General features: G+C 34.1%; 1 protein-coding gene across 1 annotated transcript in view; it reads right to left on the bottom strand.

The window, feature by feature from the left end:
- LOC133198243 (cadherin EGF LAG seven-pass G-type receptor 2-like) overlaps positions 1-20,576 on the bottom strand; it is a 28,275-nt gene extending 7,699 nt beyond the window's left edge. The window contains exons 1-14 of the mRNA XM_061334369.1: positions 20,558-20,576; positions 19,871-19,948; positions 19,289-19,465; positions 19,062-19,137; positions 18,655-18,833; positions 18,007-18,174; positions 17,663-17,778; positions 17,326-17,506; positions 15,968-16,129; positions 3,049-3,186; positions 2,842-2,964; positions 2,520-2,708; positions 2,167-2,366; positions 1,796-1,920 (exon numbers count right to left, since the gene is read on the bottom strand). Of these exons, the coding sequence (XP_061190353.1) occupies positions 1,796-1,920; positions 2,167-2,366; positions 2,520-2,708; positions 2,842-2,964; positions 3,049-3,186; positions 15,968-16,129; positions 17,326-17,506; positions 17,663-17,778; positions 18,007-18,174; positions 18,655-18,833; positions 19,062-19,137; positions 19,289-19,465; positions 19,871-19,948; positions 20,558-20,576 (1,931 nt within the window). The remainder of the gene's footprint in view (positions 1-1,795; positions 1,921-2,166; positions 2,367-2,519; positions 2,709-2,841; positions 2,965-3,048; positions 3,187-15,967; positions 16,130-17,325; positions 17,507-17,662; positions 17,779-18,006; positions 18,175-18,654; positions 18,834-19,061; positions 19,138-19,288; positions 19,466-19,870; positions 19,949-20,557) is intronic.
- Positions 20,577-21,876: the final 1,300 nt, after the last annotated feature.

Here is a 21,876-nt window from a genome sequence, read left to right as displayed (position 1 = left end):
CCGTTTTACTTTAGAATATATTATCAAATTGTTCTTTTTTGGTAATGGTTATACACAAGTGGATATTTCTAATTAAAATCATGTTAAAACATCACCTAAATCAGCATGGATTTGAAACAAATGAAGATTTCTATATGCCTATAGATACCCCAAATCCGGAAAAGTCGTACCGAACCTATTTTGAGTTTCGTTTATTTAAATCAAGGGGAGGTGACATTTAAATCGGACACTTCAACAATCTGATGGTGGATCATTGACGGGCGCGTTTTCCGAATAATATTTCTTCCGCTATTTTACCTGAGAAAAAAATGAATGAAGTTGTATAGATGCCTGTAGCCATAGTGATCAAACTAAGAAATTTGCACGCTTGCATTTGAAATAAATAAATAAAATACAATAAGTACTAACATTATTTCCTTTAAATTTTAAAATGAAAAAAAGTGTATTTAGGTGGCTTTAAATACCGGTACCATTGTCTTGCATGAATTTCAAAAAAATGTTTGACGCTTTTATGCATAATGACATTTTGACGACACTAAACTCCTCTAACCCTCCCGTGTTCCTAAAACCAAATACATACAAACTTCTCTATGTGGCACGACTTCGATATAATGATACAAAACGTGGCTGTGGCTACCTTTTACAGTGAGCACCTTTGAGGAATGTTTACCTGGGTAGAACTCACGTGACTACCGGTGTTTTAAATGATTTATTCCACGGGTGAGTTCAACATAGGTCATACAGGTAAATAGTTCTCGCTTGCTATAGGAAAAACATTGAACTTTTCATACATTTTTAGTATTTTAAGCACACGCCTAATCTTGTACAAATTTCCTACTTTCATACAAGTTTTAAAAATGTATAATGTGTTTTTTGTCGTTCGCACAAGTTTGTACAACGTTAGGCTGACAGTAAACAAAAGCTTTGAAATGAATGACCGTCCTCGATTTACTATAGAAAATCACGAATGTCGGCTGACCCCTACCACATTTTATAGCTTTGATCTTTGTATATTCATGAATTTCAGCGATAAAATTTGTTGAATCTCATGGTTTAGATGTCAATTAATGATCTGAGATGAAAAATTATACTTAATTTGATTCTTCATTTTTTTCACATTTTACCGGGGCCCATAAGTGCACTCGTTCTTTACGAAATGCTTACTTTAAACGAGGTTGTTGAAATCCATGTAATAGCAACTTATTTGTCAGTAGCCAGCCTCGGTTTAAAAATTGATCGTACTTGGAGCATATGCTCTTGAGTATCGAATAAGTTGGGAAATGTAAATACTATATGCAGGCAATAGCGGGATTTTATTAAATAAATAAGGAAAGCTGCCTATGGAAAAGTTGAAGTCTACAATTTAGTTGTTAGTTGGCCCCTATCGTCTATAGTCAGTAAACCTTCCAAACATGACACAGATGTGACAGACTTTGTGGTGTCTTCTATTTCAATTTCTTTAGGATATATCGAATCGACATAAGAAGAAAAGTAAATTTTGTTAATTGATAATACATCGCCGATATATATATAAATGTCGAGTTGAAGGCCACAGCAAGTGTTTTATCATATATAAGTTTTTAAATATTTTCTCTCTCATTGGAATATGCAAACAGGTCGGCAAATTAAAGAGCACAATTAGTGACCATCGAAATTCCAACAGCTTGTTGGGAGACCTGGTCTCCAAAGGCTACAAAAATGTTGTCAATGAGGAACTCCAGCATCCTTTTAATGTCAACTTCAGAGTAAAGACTTGTAAAGGCTTCTAAATTTAAAACTTCTTTACAGTTCCTACCTTAATGTGACGACCCCAGTGCCTGGGTTAATATTAAAGGAAGGACAATCAATTGAGTATGTCTGTGTGTCTCCCGAATCAGGATCTGTGACGTCAAAGGATGGGTTACTAACAACAGCCCCTGCCTTATTGAATATTTACAGATTATTATTATCGTGCTACACACATGACATTTTTTGTACATGCAAATGGAAAAAAAATACTTGTATTTGTCAAATGAATTTGAAAATAAATGTTTTATCAGACGATGTTACACTTTAAAGCGTATTGCAAAAGAGGGTAAAAATTAAGTTTCTCTGTTCTCTGGAAAAAACAAAATAAAACCACTTATTTATAATTCCACTTTCATAGAAAGGATACATATTCCATACCATGCCTTCAGTGCCGGATATGAAATACACATCCTTCCCGAACACTGGGGCCTCGTTCTGATCTGCAATGGCGACGGTAAAGGATGACGTAGCGGTATCGTATCCATCAGACACTGTGACGGTCATCTGAAAGCTGGTGGACGTGGTGGACACAGACTCGTAGTTGATTGTCTGAGTAGAAGAGGTGGTGATCAGTCCATCTGTAATTAATTTCAAAGGATGTTGTCCGGTTTTCGTGAATTAAAATGTGGGTTACCATTCTGTAATGTGTACTCATATCAAGATCTACAAAGTATCAATGTTAACATATGTTATGTTTTGTTTTTTTTCCAAAAAAAGATACATTTGCTTACTTGTAGAATTAATTGAAAAAAGAGTTGAACCAAGGCTCGGATTGCAGTAGAGGTGATAAGTATGATTTTGTCCAGCGTCTACATCGGTGAAGGAGACCTGGAAGACCGGGGTTGATAGGGCAACGTTCTCTTGTACAGTGATCGGCGTCAACAGAGGGAGGTTGGTGATCGTTGGCACTGAATTTATTCCTTGTAAGCAAAGAAGAAGTATCTCCGTACTAAATATGCCCATACCTACATGTACTTGAGTATGGTATGCTTTTAATTTGTAATGATTTACACGATCACTTACGCACAATTGTGTATGATTTTCAATGTATACCTTCAATGATTACGGTAAGGGTACGAGGTCCCACCAAGGTGTTACCATCTGTGACGTAAATATACAGGTCATATCCGGCCACGGTATGGGAAGAGAGGTCAGAGGTCACGATAACTTCACCGTCTGAAAAAAATGGATATTTCACCTACTTAACATAGACATGTACATATTGAGCACATCAAATCATTACAAAGGAGTAGAGCATACAGTTGTGTATTGTGAAGGGACAGGAAGCAGGAACACATGTCATGTTGTAGTACAGTTGACTGGAATCTTCGTCAGTGGAATTCACTGTATATATGATGTTTCCTTTGGTAGACGTGGCAGCTGGTATCCTCGTTGTCGCTAAACAACAGAAAAATAAGGTTGAAATAACATATTAAAATGGTTTCATAGTCGGACATAATTTAAACCTTAATTAAAAAATAAGTCCTATCTCGGTTACTTTGACCTCTTCAACCTTCAGATAATACTTAATGTCATGAGCAAAAACATGCCAAAGTTTCAACTTAGGCACTGTTTCAACATGGAAAAATGATGGGAAAGATCAGTGATAAATTCTGTAAAAGTACAATATGAAAATAAAGAACAGAAATCAAGCTCAAAAGTCCCTAAGAACTATACAAATTTTGAGCAGAGGAAATACGGACCTTTAAAAGGATTAGAGGTGGAATGAGGTGACATGGAGGAACAATCATCCCCTTTCAACCAGTCAAACCCACCATGTGCTCCTTGTCAGGATTGGGAAAAACGGAAAAATCCGTAGACAGCTCAGTGTGTAAATAATAGACTAACAATTAGTATGAAAACGTCAGTCAGTATTTGACTTAATGATAGGTTGTATTTGCTGATAAGGTCTTTGTATCGACCATAAAACTTGCGAAATGATGACTTAAAACGAGACTGATGATATCTTTGTTTCATCAATTTGTTGGTGAAGAACATGAACATGTTGGATTGATTGATTGATTGAGTATATGTTGTCTTACTTCCCGTACGTAAATCTTTCACTCTTATAGAGACGCCACCTGATACCGATGAAACACTTCAAATTTAGACCTTTACTCGACAATCAGGGTTCTTATCGTGCCAACGCCTACCGTGACACGGGCCTCGGTTTTTAAGGTCTCATCCGAAAGATCCACACTTTTCACTTCAAAGTGCCGAGTGCTTGACAAGGGATCAGTTGCTATCTATTTTTTATCGACTTAGGTCAGCCGCTGCCGTGATTCGAACACACGACCTTCCGATCACGCAGAGACCGCTCTACCGACTGAGCTATCGTGACGGTCGAACACGTTGGAGGATTATGTTTCAGATGATCCATATCTAAGCAGTGTTGAGGCTTTTTGTTATTAAATTTCGAAGCAATGGTAGAAATATTTCAAGTCATATTTCAATTTGAAATATTCTGGTACACAGGACTCGGCCCTTTTGTAATTAAGAATATTAGTAATATATACTGCGTGCAATTCTTTGTTGGTAAATTTAAGTTTAAGGAGCCTACCGGTTACTTGTGCAGTATTCCCTCTGATAAAACTCGGCGGTTTAAAAAGTCTGAGGTTTGCGTATCCATATTTTGGTGTCGATGAATCCAAATATGGATTCTCCTTGGTCCTGTCAAAAAGACCATTTAAAACTTTCAAAAGGAGAGAGTAATGATTTATTGATTGTATGTTGTTTTACGTCCAATTCGAGAATTTTTCACTCATATAGAGACGTCACCATATACCGGTGAAGGGCTTCAAATTTTGACCTTTACTCGGTACTCAGGTCGATTAAGTAGGGAGGGATCTTTATCGTGCCAACGCCTGCCGTGACAAGGGGATTCGGTTTTTAAGGTCTCATCCGAAGGACCCACAACTTTCACTTCAAAGCGCCGAGCGCATGGCGAAGGAACAGTTGCTGCCAATTTTTTTTTTATCGTCTGTCGCGGCCGAGATTCGAACTCACGACCTCCCGATCATGGATCAGGACAGAGTAAAGTTTGGTGCGAATGTGATAAAGACCCGTTTATTTACTTAAGTACCAGTCCACATAAAAATCAGACAAAGGGTGATATATGAGGGTTCTCAGAATTTGATGATTTTCCACACATAGATTTGTTTTGAACTATGAACAATGTATGTAAAATGAAAAATGCTTTGAGTCATGGTTACCATGGAAACCCGGCCAAAGAAATTTCCTTAGCAACCAGCAAATTTTTCTGTGTTGATGGACAAAAATTCACCTATCTTTAAGGCTTAAAATAAAATTTTAATACCATGAGAATATTTTTCACTTACTGGTGTAATAAAGATACGAATATTAAGTGTTTTAATAATGCAATAAAAGAAATTTAGGTCTTAAGTTAGTTCTGTGCTAGCCATTGGAAGGTACACATGTTTTGCAATTTTTGCTGATTCAGCATTTTTCGTGATTTTGGCAATATTCAAGGCCAAATTTAAAAAAAGGCCAGATTAATACAGCTGTTGCGTGTATTTCACATAAAAGCAGATGAATTTCTCTTTTAGAATTTGAAGTCAAATCCACGGGCCTTTTTGAAAATTGAATTTGTTGCCTAGCAACAAATATGGGCATTTTGATACATAAAATGAGAAACAATGTAAAAAGTTTACGGAAAAATCAAATGAATTGTTATCTACAAAAACGAAAAACAAATTTTAAAATAGTAGAATTAAATTTGGACTTCCTAGCAAATTATTGAATATTGTATAATTATTTATCTCCATAGCAACAACATGTTCTCCATAGCAACGGGGCAAAGAAAGTTAATTTTGACATGTATTCATGTAATCTTATTAATATTTATTCAAATTAAGTCAGAAAAATGTCGTTGAGCAAAATTGACAATGAAATGTTGGTCTTATTAAAGTTTTTTTGGTACTTAATCAACCCATGGCAACTATTACCAGTACATGGCAACCAATGTACCCTATGCCTCCTGTAAGACAGATTTGACTTTGGGATCATATTGTTTGTGATGGAAATGAATATTCAATTAATGTGTTGATGATTGTATATGTTGAGAGAGCGGAAAGAATATAAAATATTCTATCAGTTGTTGTCATGGCAACATGTAATCTCCTAATAATTAAGCCATGGCAACATGCAACCCCCTTAGCAACTAAACATAAAAATTCATATTTCACCGAAAAAACATTCCAGTTCAAAGTAGGTACGAATGATGTCGAATGGAATGTAAAACAAATTCTGCAATACAGACAACTAAAGCAGGTCTTTTCAAAGTATTTTATAGCTTTATACACCTTAAATAACAACACTTGAAAAGTTAAGAAGAATTAATTTTATTAAGAATGAATGTAACAACAAATCTCTTTTTTTACTCCTACTTCGACCAGTGCATATACCATTTTAGCCCTCTGTGTAAATTTATTTAGAGCTCTCAGAAGTGTAACTTATTCAAGCTCTCTAAAATAAATTGATCAAGATTCCTCAAATTACTGATACAAAGAAGATCGGCGAACAAGGCAAGCAAAGTGCCTATAGTGTAACAAACATAAAGGTGAAAAATTAAATCTCAATTACAGCAAAATTTTCTTTGATATTTCATCTAACATTAAAGTATACTTTATGTAAAATTTCCACAATTTGCAAAAATCTCACGAAGATTGAAATTATTTGCCTATGAAATAGCATACACACACACTAAAGATGGCAAAACGATCATTTTTCTCATACTATAACATTTTTTTTTATATGAGTGGGTCATCGCTCCATTTTATTGAAAGGTTACCGTCAAAGTTTGCATAAATATATACATTTTTTAGTAAACAAAGACATGGAGCAAAGACCCACTATACCTTAAAAATACACTTTTATGACACAACATTCGCATCCTCTGAGAAATACTTTAAGGAGGCTGGGGGGTCAACAAATTAACCATCAGATATAACTTAATTTTTTAGGTATGATATCTTAAGCTGTCAACTTTCATTTGGCAAAGAAAAATTTCAAAAATTTTAGTTTTAAAATTTGATCATTTTTGTATATCTTCATATGGAGCTCTTCTTCTAAAGGAGATCAATATAGTCTGAAAATGGCCACAACCCCCCAGCCTTCTTAAGTCCATTTAGTCAAGGGTCATATCACAAACATGATTTAAATGCCACCATTTATCAGGAGTTGTATAGCGTAGTGGTTAGCGCGTTGGTATCAAAGGAAAATGATACTCAGGATTTTTATTGCTAGGGGGTTCGATCCCCATGAATACCCCTTTAATTTTTAATAACAGAATAATTTTTTGCCGGGAAAATTTTCCTCGGAAAAGTTTTATCATAATTTCAGGAATTTCAATAAAAAGAAATTTACTAATACTAATTTCACAAATTGAATTTGATTTTTTACATATCTGAAGCTATAGGCATTCTGCACGCCTTGTTCACCCATCTCCTTACATCTATCTCTGATCTGTTACCAAAATAAGGATGTATTCCATAAATAATGTTTTTCATGTAACTTGTACACACACATTAGTGTGTATTGTGGATTAAATCCAAGACATGTGCACGATATTATGGGCATAGTTTCAATGGCTGCATTTCATTTCCGGAATTTTTTTAAATTTTCATCTTTTATTTCCAACATTTTAAAGTTTTTAACTCCGACATTTTTCAAGTACCTTTCTGCAATGAAAGCAGGATTGAAGACTTCACTTATGAAAAATTTTAATGAATAAATCATGGAGAAATCACTGAAATCCAAATTATGAGTTTTGCTTGAAGCCAAAATAATGATTAAAAAGATTCCCTGAGACACATGTAAGTATTGTGAACTTTCGTCATCTCCTTTCTTAAATGTTCAGATTTAAGTTTGAAATCAGATATGCTAGGATGGAAATTATAAGGCATACAGAAACCAGTCGACGTAAAAACAGGCCCAGAGGAAGCAATTTCAGTTTGAAGGGGGGGGGGGGGCAACCATACACTTTAATTTGGGAGGCACTATCAACTACAAAAAATTCCTTTTCAAAAAAGGTCATCAGACATTATTATTGAGTAGGCACAAACATATTGTAGCGAAGTTTTCTATAGTATTCTATATATCGGCAAAATTATCGGGGGGGGGGGGGGGGGGCATGGGCCCCGTGCTCCCCCGGTTCCTATGGCCATGAAAAACCATCGTTGAAGGGATTCTCTAAGGACAGGAGAATGTTTTTAAAAACAAAGACATCGCATTATGCATGTACATGCTGCACAGGGAAAAGGAAAAATGCTATAAATCTTAATGCTACCTGTATAAATGTATTGTATTATATGTTTTTATTTATATTTTGAAAATGTAGTTTGAAATTAATTCTTTAAAAATTCTATTTCCACCTATTTGGCTAACGTAAAATTGCCAGAAAGGTATCCTGCAAATATTCTGGAAATACAAAAAATTGTCGGAAATGAAAAAAAAAAATGTCGGAAATGAAATTAAAAATATGTCGGAAATGCTACGCAAAATACCAGAAATGAAATGCAGTGACAGAAAAGGTAGAGATTAAGTGAGCAAGCACATAAAATTATACTCTATACACCTAATAAAACCCTTAACCCTGGTAATGTTGATCTAGCATATATTGTGTTCATTTGAGATAATTTCCATTTTTCAAAAGATCAGATATAAGCTTGTATCTTTTACTTGTTGTTAAGAAGCTGACATATACTTTTCTGTCTCTGTGTAAATCCAAATTATTAGATTTAGGTTAAGAATTGGATGAGGTTTAAAGGGGGGGGGGAGGGACAAGTGGAAAAAACAACCTCGAATTTGTTACATGTACGGAGGCGTCTATGATAACCCATTTTAAGAAACATTTGAATAAATGTAGGGAGATTTTTGTTCAATGGAGTATGGAACTGATCTTCATTGAATGTAAAGATATTAAAATATACCACAGAAGTAACAATCAACTATGTTTATTAAATATTTATATAAATTATAAAATTACATATCACTCCATTTTGTACAAATTTTTAACATCCAGTGATTTAAATACATTAAATGTATTTACGGGGCTTGCCGGAAAGGCCTGAGAAGATGCAATTCGGGGGAAAAATCTTAAAGAATCTTCTTCTCAAGGACAACAAGATTATAAGTATATTGTGACCAAGCACCTCATTCAGTGCAGATTCAGTTTGCCAAAATCATGGACCCGATAGGTAATCTGGCATGATCATATTAATTTAGGAAAGGGTCATCTCAACTTCTTAAGAATACATAGCGAAAATATTCAAATAACAGCAGGAACAGTTAGATTCAGGTGAGACTTGTGTCCCATGACCCCTTATTTTTCAAAAAGAAATCCTGGAGGGAGATATAGTTTTTTTAGTGAGAAATTCAACAACAAAAAAATTCAAACATACATAAATAAATAATGCATACAATAGCAGATAAAAAGCAAAAACAGAGATTTAATACATAGATTCCCCTAAAATGTTTTGTTCCATATTTTAAATGTATGATATTGTTGGTCTCAATTTAATTTAAATTTGTTTAACACAACCTGTTTTTAAGTCTACGTTATTCTTTTAGTCTTTCGAAAACCTTACATCCCAGTCACATTTCCAAAAATGACCAATGGCCGAAGTTTTTTGAAACAAAAATAGGATTCTTCGGGGGACAGTCGGCAGTTCATTGTGTGTTGTCTTGTCTGATTTTGACTTTTTATTTTGCCTCGACTGGCCAATTTTGTGTCTGTCGGGACAAGTTATACTTTTTTCTGCGTTGCTAAGCGACATTTCGTAGCATCGAGGATCTGATTTTAATCAGATTGTTCTGCGTTGGTGGCCGATTCCTTCAACATTGCTAGGTTTGAAATTATAAGGCATCATTGTCAATATAAGGATCATTGTTCAACCATCACCAGACAGTTTGTCATGTCGGTCGTAGGTCGATCGACATTTCGGGATTGGGTTTTCATGAAATGTCTGCCGACGGTGAAAATCAAACAGCGGCTCAGCGAACGATGATCGGGTAAGGGTTGGTCTACTTAGAAATTTTTAACATGTAAAGACATCGGTGTTCCTAGGAATTAAAAGGACATTGGCAAGGTTCCTGGTTATCGTATAGAATTTTTCAAGAACTCTTGAGTAGGTTTAATTGTATTAAACAGGCTATATTCTGGATTGTTTAACCTACCAAGCCAACCTTCCTTTTTAGATTTTGTCATATCAGTGTTTTTGCAATTCTCAATGCATATCCTACCGGTATGTAAATGTTGATAAAAGGGACCTACATAATTTTTCACCATAATATTTCTCCAAAACCCACTTATTTCATATAGTTTTTGTATTATATACATTATTGTATCTTCATTTCCTATGACTTATAGATATTTTGACTGAAAATGTATATATAAGACATGGACATACCAGCAACGATCTTTATTTTTGAGTTAATTCCCTTAACAGCTATAATTACATATTATTCATAATGGTCAAGAGAGTCAGACTGGTTTATTGATTCTATCATTTAATTGACTAAATTGATTGAAACACATTGTCATAAAAATATTGGCATGGATTTATTTCAATTTTTATTCGTTGTTCCTAAATGCTGCTTCCTTCATACAACATAGGAACTGATCTCGGTCTACCTTTCGGCATATGTCACATATCTGCCCTTCCCAGCATACTGAGCACAACTATGGTAAATGACGACCTCTTGGTTCTTTGTCCCCTGAATACAATGTATAAAAAAGTCATTACTACTTTTCTTTCTTGCTGTATAGATGATTCTACCCATTGAAGGAAGTACATGTGCTTTTGTTTATACCTCTGTAAACATTGGCTTTAATTGGTTTTCACCGCTTAGAGAATTCTACACGGGAGATCACTCTCAATCACTATTTCATAAGTAAAAAAAACCCTGTATTAATACCTTTTTTCTCCGGAAAACCTTGACTTGCCAATGTCCTTAATGTGACTACTCTGCATCGCCCGATACTAGAATCGTCTGATTAAGTTTTTCAGCAGATGATACGATAATAATTTGGTCGCCCGACCATCGGCTTAAATCACTTAAGTATTACTCGAGGTTATTGATGCATAAAACTCTATATTTAGATATGAACAAACGTGTTTATCCTCTTACTGTTTGAAAAGAAAACAATATTCTTTTTATTTATCTATTTATTTTCATGAGGAATAATTGTTACATTGTAATGCTTTCTGTAGTGATTATTTGAGAGTCGTACATGTATCCCCGAAATCTGTGATGAATGCCAAATCTTTCAATACAGCGGTTACAGAGAATGAATCACATACTGACAAAATTGTTGGCTATGTGCTAGGAATCGTTGCTATGGGTTAAATGAGTACAAAAATACTTTCCTAAAACAAACATGACAATGTCAATTTTTCTCAAACACATTTTTGTGACTTGATTTAGATAAATTTTACAGGTTTACATGAATATGTGTCAAAATTAAGTTTCTTTGCCTCGTTGCTATGGGGAAGTGTTGTTGTTGCTATGGAAATAAGTCAATGAACGATATTCAATAATTTGCTACAACATTTTATATTCTTTCCACACTCTCAGCATATACAATTATCAGCACATTACTTGAATATTCAATTCCATGACAAACAATACGATCCCAAAGTCAAATCTGTTTTACAGGAGGCATAGTACACATTGGTTGTCCTGTACTGGGAATCGTTGCTATGGGTTGATTAAGTACCAAAAAAAACTTTAATAAGACCAACATTTCATCGTCAATTTTGCTCAACGACATTTTTCTTACTTAATTTGAATAAATTTTTAATAAGATTACATGAATACATGTCAAAATTGACTTTCTTTGCCCCGTTGCTATGGAGAACCTTTTGTTGCTATGGAGATAAATAATTATACAATATTCAATAATTTGCTAGGAAGTCCAAATTTAATTCTGCTATTTTAAAATTTGTTTTTCATTTTTGTAGATAACAATTCATTTGATTTTTCCGTAAACTTTTTACATTGTTTCTCATTTTATGTATCAAAATGCCCATATTTGTTGCTAGGCAACAAATTCAATTTTCAAAAAGGCCCGTGGATTTGACTTCAAATTCTGAAAGAGAAATTCATCTGCTTTTATGTGAAATACACGCAACAGCTGTATTAATCTGGCCTTTTTTTAAATTTGGCCTTGAATATTGCCAAAATCACGAAAAATGCTGAATCAGCAAAAATTGCAAAACATGTGTGCCTTCCAATGGCTAGCACAGAACTAACTTAAGACCTAAATTTCTTTTATTGCATTATTAAAACACTTTAAATGTGTATCTTTATTACACCAGTAATTGAGAATAATTTTCATGGTATTAAAATTTTATTTTAAGCCTTAAAGATAGGTGAATTTTGTCCATCAACATGGAAAAAATTGCCGGTTGCTAAGGAAATTTCTTTGGCCGGGTTTCCATGGTAACCATGACTCAAAGCAGTTTTCATTTTACATACGTTGTTCATATTGCAAGAGAAATTTGTGAGTGAAAAATCATCGAATTCTGAAAACCTTCATGTATCACTTTCATACAATTTTGTCTGATTTTTATGTGGACTGGTACTTAAATTACACGCAGTGGTGAATCAAAAGAGAGATCGTGTTTAATAGGTTATTGTAAGACCGATACCCATGACAACGCTTACATATCTGTATATTGTTAAAAAGTCCCATCAATATGAATTGTAGAACGGACAAAAGTTGGACCTCCGGAAATATCAGAGGTGGGGTCAGGTGTATAGGAGGAGATAGATCTTCTGTCAACCGGTCACATCCGTCTCGAGCCCTCTAAATTAATCGAGTAGGCAGAGTAACCCCCCTAAAATCAATATAAAACAATGGCCTTATTATTTGTCGGAAATATAGCGGTCAAAATACGACCCAACAATAGGTTGTATTTGTAAAAAAAATGTCATTTTAACTTCCCTTATTAATGTAATATTATTCCACTATCACCTAAATATGGTGTTAATATCTTCCAGCTGATTCTGTAAGCAAAGAATGTGCTCTGAGTACGATCAATTTTTAAGCACAGACAGGCTACTGAGAGATAAGTTGATGTTACCTGGCTTTTATTAATCTTGTTTAAAGTCAGCATTTCACAAATTCTGTTGTGGTTATCATGACCTCGTTTGCAAAAATCTTTCTAACATTGGGTCCTATTTTGACTGACGTGTTTCATTCCTATTGTTAGGCCTTTGTTTTTATGCTCCGTTCACCTGATCATTATAGAAGGCTCACGGTGGACGTGACACGTAAGAAGGGAATGATAACTTCTAGGCACCTCTCGTGTTTCCAGGGGTCTGTGATTTTTTTCCCTCTTCACAATTAGAATTGTTTGAGGAATTTATGCGATTTTCACCTATCGATAATAGAATTTGCAAAAGGCGAGAACCTTTTAACGTCATCTTATTTGTCAGTAGCCTGTCTTGGTTTAAAAAATCAATCATACTTAGAACATGCTTTTCCAAACCGAACCATTTGAGAGACATCAACATTAAATACAGATGAAATTGGTATATTACTACTTAAACAGAGGATTGATCAATTGATTGTATGTTGTTTTACATCCCATTAGAGAATTTTTCACTCATATAGAGAGGTCCCCTATACCGGTGTAGGATTTCAACTTTAGACATATATTCAGCACTCGGGGCCATTGAGCAGTAAGGGTTCATTAATGCGCCAACGCCTACCTTGACATAGGACTTCGAATTTTAGTGTCTCATCCGAAAGTTCCATGACTTTCACTTCTAATGGAGGTTACTTAGCAAAGGAACACTCTCTATCTATATTAACGTCATAGATTTGAAGCGGAATGGCGAAAGAAAATCAAACCCGAGTCCTCCCGATCACGAAGAGAACCACCTACCACAAGGCTACCGTGACCCGTAACTTGAAGATGGAAAACCTGAAGCCATCCCGTAGTTAAGTTGTCAGTTAGTATTTAACATCTATAGCCAGTGAAACGTCCAAATACGAAAGACATTTGGCAGACTCTGGTGTCTTTTATTTCGGGTTCACTGGGATACATTAATTGGACATGTTATATTGAAATTAACTACTGCTTTTTGATGAAACATCCTCCATATAATTAATGTGGAGTTGAAGGCCACAGCAAGAGTTTTCTTCTTCGTATGAAGATGTTTTGAATAAATTCTGCTTCATAAGAATTAAAAAAAAATTGGGTGGCTAATAAAAGGGAACACTTTGTGTCTTCGAAATTCTAACAGTTTGCTAGAAGACCTAGTTTCAAAACACTACATATTGTCAATAAAAAAAGTCAAGTATATTTTCAACATCAATTTCAGATTACTTGTGCTTGAAATCAGAATAATTTTAACAAGACAACTTTTAAGATGGCAAATCACAAGATGTGAAAATTTCTTCATAAAAGTTGACTTAAAAACTCCAAAGAACTTTTAGAAAAATTGAAATCACAAAATTTTAACAAAATCAATAACATCAAAACGTGCGAGTTTTCTACACTTTATACAACCATTCCCAACGATTAAAAAAGTCCAGGCTTTTGACATCAAAGATAGCTGTTTTTTCAATAAAATGGAACTTGTGAATATATTCACCTTGTCATTGGTCATTTGCAAAATTTTGTTAAAAACCATTCTGATTGTACACATAAGTACTCTGAAGTTGATATTAAAAAGATGCTTGAAGTTCTGATTGACAATATCTTTGTAGTTTTTGGAGATCAGGTCTTCCAATAATCTGTTGGAATTCCCATGGTTAGCAATTGGGTCCCGGTATTACTGTTCCGTCCTTCGTACGAATTATTAAAGGTACGAGTTGTTAATACAAGTTGTTCTAGAAGCCATGAGCCTGATGAGGCTGACCCATTGTTTAGCTGTTAATTTTTTGGAAGATTAGGGAAATCACTGTGTAAGTAATTGAATACATTTGTAAATTTATTCTTTTATGTGTACTTCATTTGATGTGTAATGCCTAGCTGCAGTCTGGAACTTAAATGATAGAAAATTATGATTTTCGGTAACCGCATGTGCACGAAGTACGGCACGCCATTGTTGTCATTATTATATCTAGGATAAACAACTTGTTATAAGTAGCATAATATTACTGAATATTTATACTGCTTTCTTTCACTTGGATAAAATGAAATATATGGAGATAACGAACAGTATTCAAGCAGTAAAGTAAAGTAAAGTAACTTATAAGAATATAATTTTATGCAAATAGTAGAATTTAAGATAAATACATTGCTGTTTGAAACATTTTTTCTATGGAACGCCATAACAGTCATCATCAAAGTTGGTAAAGTCGTGCACTAATAGTATATTATATTGTGAACATTTTCTTATTAGTCCTTTTGTTTTCTTTGTAGTCCTTTACCACATGCCATCTTACATATTAGTCAATAAATTCATCAGTTTATATGGACTTGGAGTATTCTGTGTAGATGCGTGGTTATCTGACTGTGCTAATCACGAGACAGTACAATTACCGGACCTATTTTTTTTATTCATATGAAGTAGAATGTATCAAAAAATTTCTACATGAGAAGAAGAAAACACTTGCTGTGGCCTTCAACTCGACATTAAGATATATCGATGACGTATTATCAATAGTTTCTTCCATTCATATGCCGACTCGATTTATCCCTTGAAATAAAAGATATCACAGAGTCTGAAACATCTGTTTCATATTTGGATATTTTACTAGAAAAGACGTTAATGATATCAACAGTCTCGTTTGAAATCATCATTTTGCAAGTTTTGTGGTCAAATGCTGACTGACGCTTTTCATACTAATTGTTAGGCCATTATTTACACAATGATTTTTTTTCCTTTTTCCCGATCATAGCAAGGAGCACGCGGCGGGTGTGACCGATCGGCAGGGGATGCTTACTCCTTCAAGGTATCTAATCCCATCTCTGATATCGATGTTTTTCGAGATCGGTGTTTGTTCTGCTCCCGATTTGTATTGTTTAAATTGACTTTGAGCTTGAATACTGCGGGACCACATTTTAAACGACCGGTCTCGAACGTGCGACGTAAGGATCACCTTTTGCGGGTTACGTGTAGTGTGTGATATTAGCGCCGCCTGAGCAACTGTAAAGGTGAATAGAAAGGACCATAACCAAAGTAATAAATGTGTTCAAACCTTGTAAGTTGACAAAAACAGGTGGGTTGTTTCGGGAGATATATATTGTAAATACTTCCGTCACGGGATCTTTTCCGTCTGTACACCTCACTGTGACGTCATACTGCCGGGCGGTGTCATAATCCAACGAGGGCTGTGCTTTCACGTATACTCCGTATAACGCTGTAAACAAGTGAAGTTCAAATTAAAGTTAAAGAATATTATTTAAAGAAATACAGCTTGTTTTCATGGATTAAATATGTATTAGAATAAGAAGAACATCACATTTTCATACAAAAGCTTCTTAAGGCTAATAATAAGCCAGAACTTAACTCAATCATTGGATTCTTCAACAGAAAAGTTTTACAGGAAAATATATAATACAGAAAAGTATTAGTAACGCAATTTCAAAAACTATACGTTCGAAATCAGTTACTGATATTACTCCTATTATCTTTGTAATTGAATGTCATGTATTTTGGAAAAGGTAAAGCAAAAAAATTGATTTATTTTGAATGTAAAATTGGAAATATGCCATTCTGCTGAGAGATTAAAGCTATGCATATTTAGTATATCCTCAGATGTCAATTTTTACTTTAATTGTTGAAGGTTAAAAGGAGCTATTCCTATTTGGTTTGTACTTATACGCATTGACATTTCTTCATATTTGGAATTCAGTGAAGTCAGAGTAAATTCGGATTGTAGCTCTATGCAAAGAGTACATCTGTTAAAATTATTGATCAAACTGTATTTAGTTTGTGCTTGCCTTTTCTCCTAACTATAACAGATTCCATTTAGAGCTCAATTTTTATTTAGATTTTTGCACTGAAAAAAATTTAACACAATTAAAATGATGGCTTATTCTGAGAGAACATTCTTTTTTCTTAAAATAGGTCTTTCCCCCTCCCACTGAGTACTCATCAAATAAAAAAGTCATTTGAATAAAGAAAATCTTTATACTTTTTCATCATCCAAATTTAAAACAGATCTTATACGTGAATATTTAAAGAATTCTTTAAAGTAATTTGTCACGTAGGCACATTCCATGAAGTACGCTAGCGCTTTTAAACATTTTAGTTTAAAAAAACGAAACAAACATATTATGTGTTTCAATTTTCGCTGCCCTCTATCGTTATTTTTTTTATCAACGTGTCTGTAGCCTCATGTGTGACGTCGCTTTAACACCAGTTTCTCCATGTAAATAAAAACGCTAGAGTATACACGAAAATGCATTCAAATCAATTTCAAAGTTGATTAAGTAGAAAAACTCAGCAAATGAATATACATGTATAATGAAATGAAATTCATATATGTGTTGCTGAGTTAGAACATTTAATTTGCCATACAATAATGATACAACAAAGGAATAGAGCTATTACTAGTTGATCCAGTTACTAATCTGGCGAAAAAGTTGTCTGTGGTTGGACTGATGCCGTTGACACTACACGTAACCTTGTCTAGGGAGGAGGAGTCAGTGGCGTTTATCGTGTAAAGTAGTTGTTCCGAGGCGTGGTCCTCCGACAGGTCACATGATGCTGGCAGGTTATGAATGACAGGGGGCTGAAATATAGTTATGAATAGAAATTGAATATATAGAATTGATTTTTCATTATCTAGTTAAGAAAGAGGGAAAATGTTATGAATAAAAGTATCTTTAAATTATCTAAAAACAAATTAATAACAAAGGTATTTGATACCCTAATATATGGTACTCACGATATTGGTGACGACAATTGTCAACGTTTTTGTGTCTGTTCGCCCACACGTGTCTGTCACCCGAAACGTTAAAGACGTGGTTCCACTGGGAAGAATCCCCGTGTTCCTAACTTCTCCTACAAAGATCTACTCAATCAATTTTGATTTTGTAGATTACGACGTAATAACAACCAAGTTTATAAGATAACATTTATCAAATCATGGATTTTTATCTTCAAAATGAAATAAATCAGAGACTTATTAGTAATATTTAAGTTACATTGTAATAATTTATAATAACATTCATTAGACAACAGAAGTACTAAGAATCATTGAAAATTTTAATTTTTTTTTAAAGATGTTACCCGTTGATTGGTCAAAAGTAAAATAAGATGATAACGTAGTCATTTCAGTTGTAATGACGTCAGATGTGTCACTATCGGTAGCAGTTATAGTATAGATGAGAGTGTTTACTGCTGTATCATCTAAAAAAGACAACGAGTTGTCCAAATTTGAAAGACTTGGCCTGTTTCCTAGAAAGAACAAAAAAATTAAGCAATTATTATTAGTATGTTTGCACTTATTTATTCATTTATTCAAGAGCCTATACTTGTATTCCCCGGCAAATTTCACAACTTTCAACCAAGCTCTGAACAAATGTTTTTCTTCTATCTTATTCTATTGGCCCTTATTTGAATAATTCTATCAAAAACAATGAAATAAAATCATTGTATCGAGCATAGAACTTGCCAAATGTCTTTTCAGCATTTAGCAGCTTAACTGGCAAGAAAATAGATTATTATTAGGTTATAAAATTAAGTAACGGACCCACATCTGCAGTGTCAATTAGGGACCGCTTAATACTAAAGTAAAAAAAAATGTTCTAGGTTGGTTGGGTGTCTACATTGATGTTAGAGATTTTTTTTAAGTCTTCTGTTTTTAAGTACTTTAATGTACTTTGCCGAACTATTAATCGAACTATTAATCCTAATAAGATAATGATAAAATCCTGCCTGGATCCAACTGGACATTGATGGCGTATTCCCGTGACTCATGAAAAGAGGTGGCGGACCCCCAGTCATAAGTGTCTCCTACCACAGAAGATCCAATAGAATCTGACGACGTCCAACCATTCGAATTCCACCAACCGCCCTCTCTTTTGTAGGCTACTATAGGATTTCCAGCTGTGTAGCTAAAGACAAAGGGCACACTGACACTTGGTCTTCACTTTATTTATCGATAAAAGATCTCAAAGAGCAACAAAAGCGATGTTTGCTAGTTTCTTCTCTGCTATACCGATAGTAAATAAATAGTCCAGACTTGAGCTGAGAGTTGAATTGAGACTTAATTTGAAACTCGAGCTAAGAATTGAATTCAGACTTAATTTGAAACTTGAGTTAAGGGTTGTGTAAATACTTACAATCCTATGTAGTCTCCGCTTTTCACAGGTATGCGCTCCGAGACTGGAATAGAATATCTTATCTCCCTGTCCGTGTCTGAAAACAATGTACTCTTAAATATGATGATGCCATCTATCTAGATTTTCATAAAATCTTTGAATTAAAAAGTCTTAACACTCAGAAACTGCTTGATTGAACTATCAGATGACAAATACATGTATTTAGTTTAAGGACAACTTCAACAAACTTGTGACTGTGTAGGAGTTTTGGCCAACTAATGTGTAAATTCCGCCTCCTATTGGGCGCCACACTTGTAGATCCACCACCCCTGTGTTTGACTTGGCATAAAACTCCCAGGCATCGACAAAACCACAACATTTAATCATATACTCATTATCAGAAGCGTCCAACAATAACCCAAGACCTACAAATATAAACCATGAAGACAGAAACGGTAATGATGTTTAAGGAATATTAAACATTTATTTAGAAATGGAGAGCAGAGCAAACAAGGACACATTAAAACATATAAAAGGTGGGACCAGGAGCCATAGAGGAGTAAGTTCCCTGTTAACCGATCACACCCAATGTAAGCCTTTTGTTTTCATCGGGTAATTTGAGTAATTCGTAGAAAATTCAGTAAGAAAAAATTGCCTAATAATGAGCACACGGTGGGTGTGACGGGTCCGCAGGTGATGCAGTCTCCTCAATGGCACCTGATCCAACTTCTGATGTTTTTGGAGGTCCGTGTTGGCTCTGTTTTTTAAGGAGGTGACATACCAGCTGTGGTGTCCTCTCTGATGTACACTATCATTTTACTTAGACCTACCCGCTGTGTTGTCCACTTCGTCGTCTTTGTCATCCGGGTTGTTTTCCCCGTCCCTATCGTTGTTATCACACAGCTGCCCTATGAAAACAATGTTAAAATGGAAAATACATTAAAATATTCAATACAAAGGAAATCCATAAATAAGTAAAAAAAAATTAGTTCGAATTTAGCTAGGATCTTGCAAAATAATTCTTTTACGTAGGGCGGGGGGATTTTTCAACTTCTTTTGTAAAATTGTTTTTGATTTGGAGGGTATATACATTTTGCACTCTATCAAATCAGACGTTAAAGCAATACGCGCTATACAAATACCGATTTTTATGTGAAATAAAATGATTAAATGATTTGAGAAACATGCTGTTAAATGAAAAAAAATACTTTCCATGAAATTTTTCTAATTGAATCGTTGTTATAACAAAGCCATTAAGCAAGTTCTGCACCTTTTCATGAATATTGATGAAGGAAGTGCGTAAGCAATCGAACATGCATGTCTGCATTATGAGTATAATTATGTAAAAAGGTTAAATATTGTCAATACAGAGTAGATGGTTAATACCAGTTGCTTTACAAGATAACTATCATAAAAATACAGAGTAGATAGTTAATACCGGTTGTTTACAAGATAGCTATCAAAGATTAAGATTTTTGCCATTCATGTCAAAGTTAATTGTATAAAAAACAGCCTACCTCGTTTTCTAGACGCCATGTTTGCTCTGCTCCAAAATTTGTATTGTTTAATAGACGTTTTGGCTTGAATACTGTTCGTTATCGCCATACATTTTATTTTTTTATCAATCTTAAAGTAGCGACATTGTCAAGTGATTAATTCAAACAAAGACATTACTTGCCTAGTAGGAAAATAAATAATTATAATTGGACATCTTTATAAAGCGTTCGATTTCATTTGTGTAATTTACAGCATTTTGGTAACTTTCTTTGGTAAACAAAAATAAATAAATTTCCAACTTTATTTTTAAATGACGCAAATAATAATGTGTATAGCTTTAAAATTTAGCTAACTGAATTCTATACAGCTGTATACCAGTGTAATTATACAGTAGTTAGCGTTAGCTAGATAAAATTTATATAAAAAAATAAATAAATATATAGGAGAAATATATCTAGTGGTAGTTCTGGTAAGAATGGTTATACGTGACATCCTTTCAAGGACAACTGAAGTCAACAAATACCCAGCTTTCAAAATTACTTTTTGTTGAGCAAAGGCTTCTTTTGTAATATGTTTCTAAAGTTTGAATTGATGGACATTAATCAAATATTTAAAGAAGTCAAATTATTCGCTTCAAAATATGAAATAATGACCACCTTTGTCGAGAGTAGGGGATCGGAACTATAAATGTTGTATACACGATAAACAGTGACTATGTATGTTTGCACTTTAAAAGCTATCGACATTGTGTCTTTAAAGAATGTTGACCACAGAAAACAATGAAAGATGATAACTTCGTTTTAAAAAATCTGTTTACAGGGTACCTAACAAAATCCACATAACCTGTAATTATATATTATCTTGTCGGTAATAAATAAATGATAATGATAAGTAAGGTATTTAGTTATCATTTTGATCTCAATTTTGTATATCTGGTAATTTAATTGCACTGGCTTAAAAATTTTCGTACCGTCGACTTTAATTATGAATTTTCTAGAAGAGATTTATAAACTATCAAGAGTTATATCATATAGAGTATCTAAGAGTTCTTCTGAATCTTATTCTTACCTAGTCAAATAAGATTTCTTTTATAAAGCGTCATTCCAAGTAGACAAAACCTGATTTTAAGAATTTCAGATTCTTTAATAGCAACATTTTCCCCCCGTGTTTTTGCCTTTTTTGTATTACTTATTGATATCCCTCTTTCAGTAATGATTACCATTTTAGCACCACAGGAGTATCGGTTAAGATAAATTCAGCCTGGAATCATGTTTTCTAGGCACCTGATTCCAGATCTGGAATTTCCGGGGGGTTTGTGTTTTATGCCCTGATCACAAAT

The sequence above is a fragment of the Saccostrea echinata genome, unplaced genomic scaffold (assembly GCF_033153115.1).
Source record: "Saccostrea echinata isolate AGI-Se365-2 ecotype Australia unplaced genomic scaffold, CSIRO_AGI_Sech_v1 ptg000001l, whole genome shotgun sequence".
In the NCBI taxonomy this organism is placed as follows: Eukaryota; Metazoa; Mollusca; class Bivalvia; order Ostreida; family Ostreidae; genus Saccostrea; species Saccostrea echinata.
Note: the sequence above shows the minus strand (reverse complement) of the source record. Positions and strands in the feature narration are given on the sequence as shown.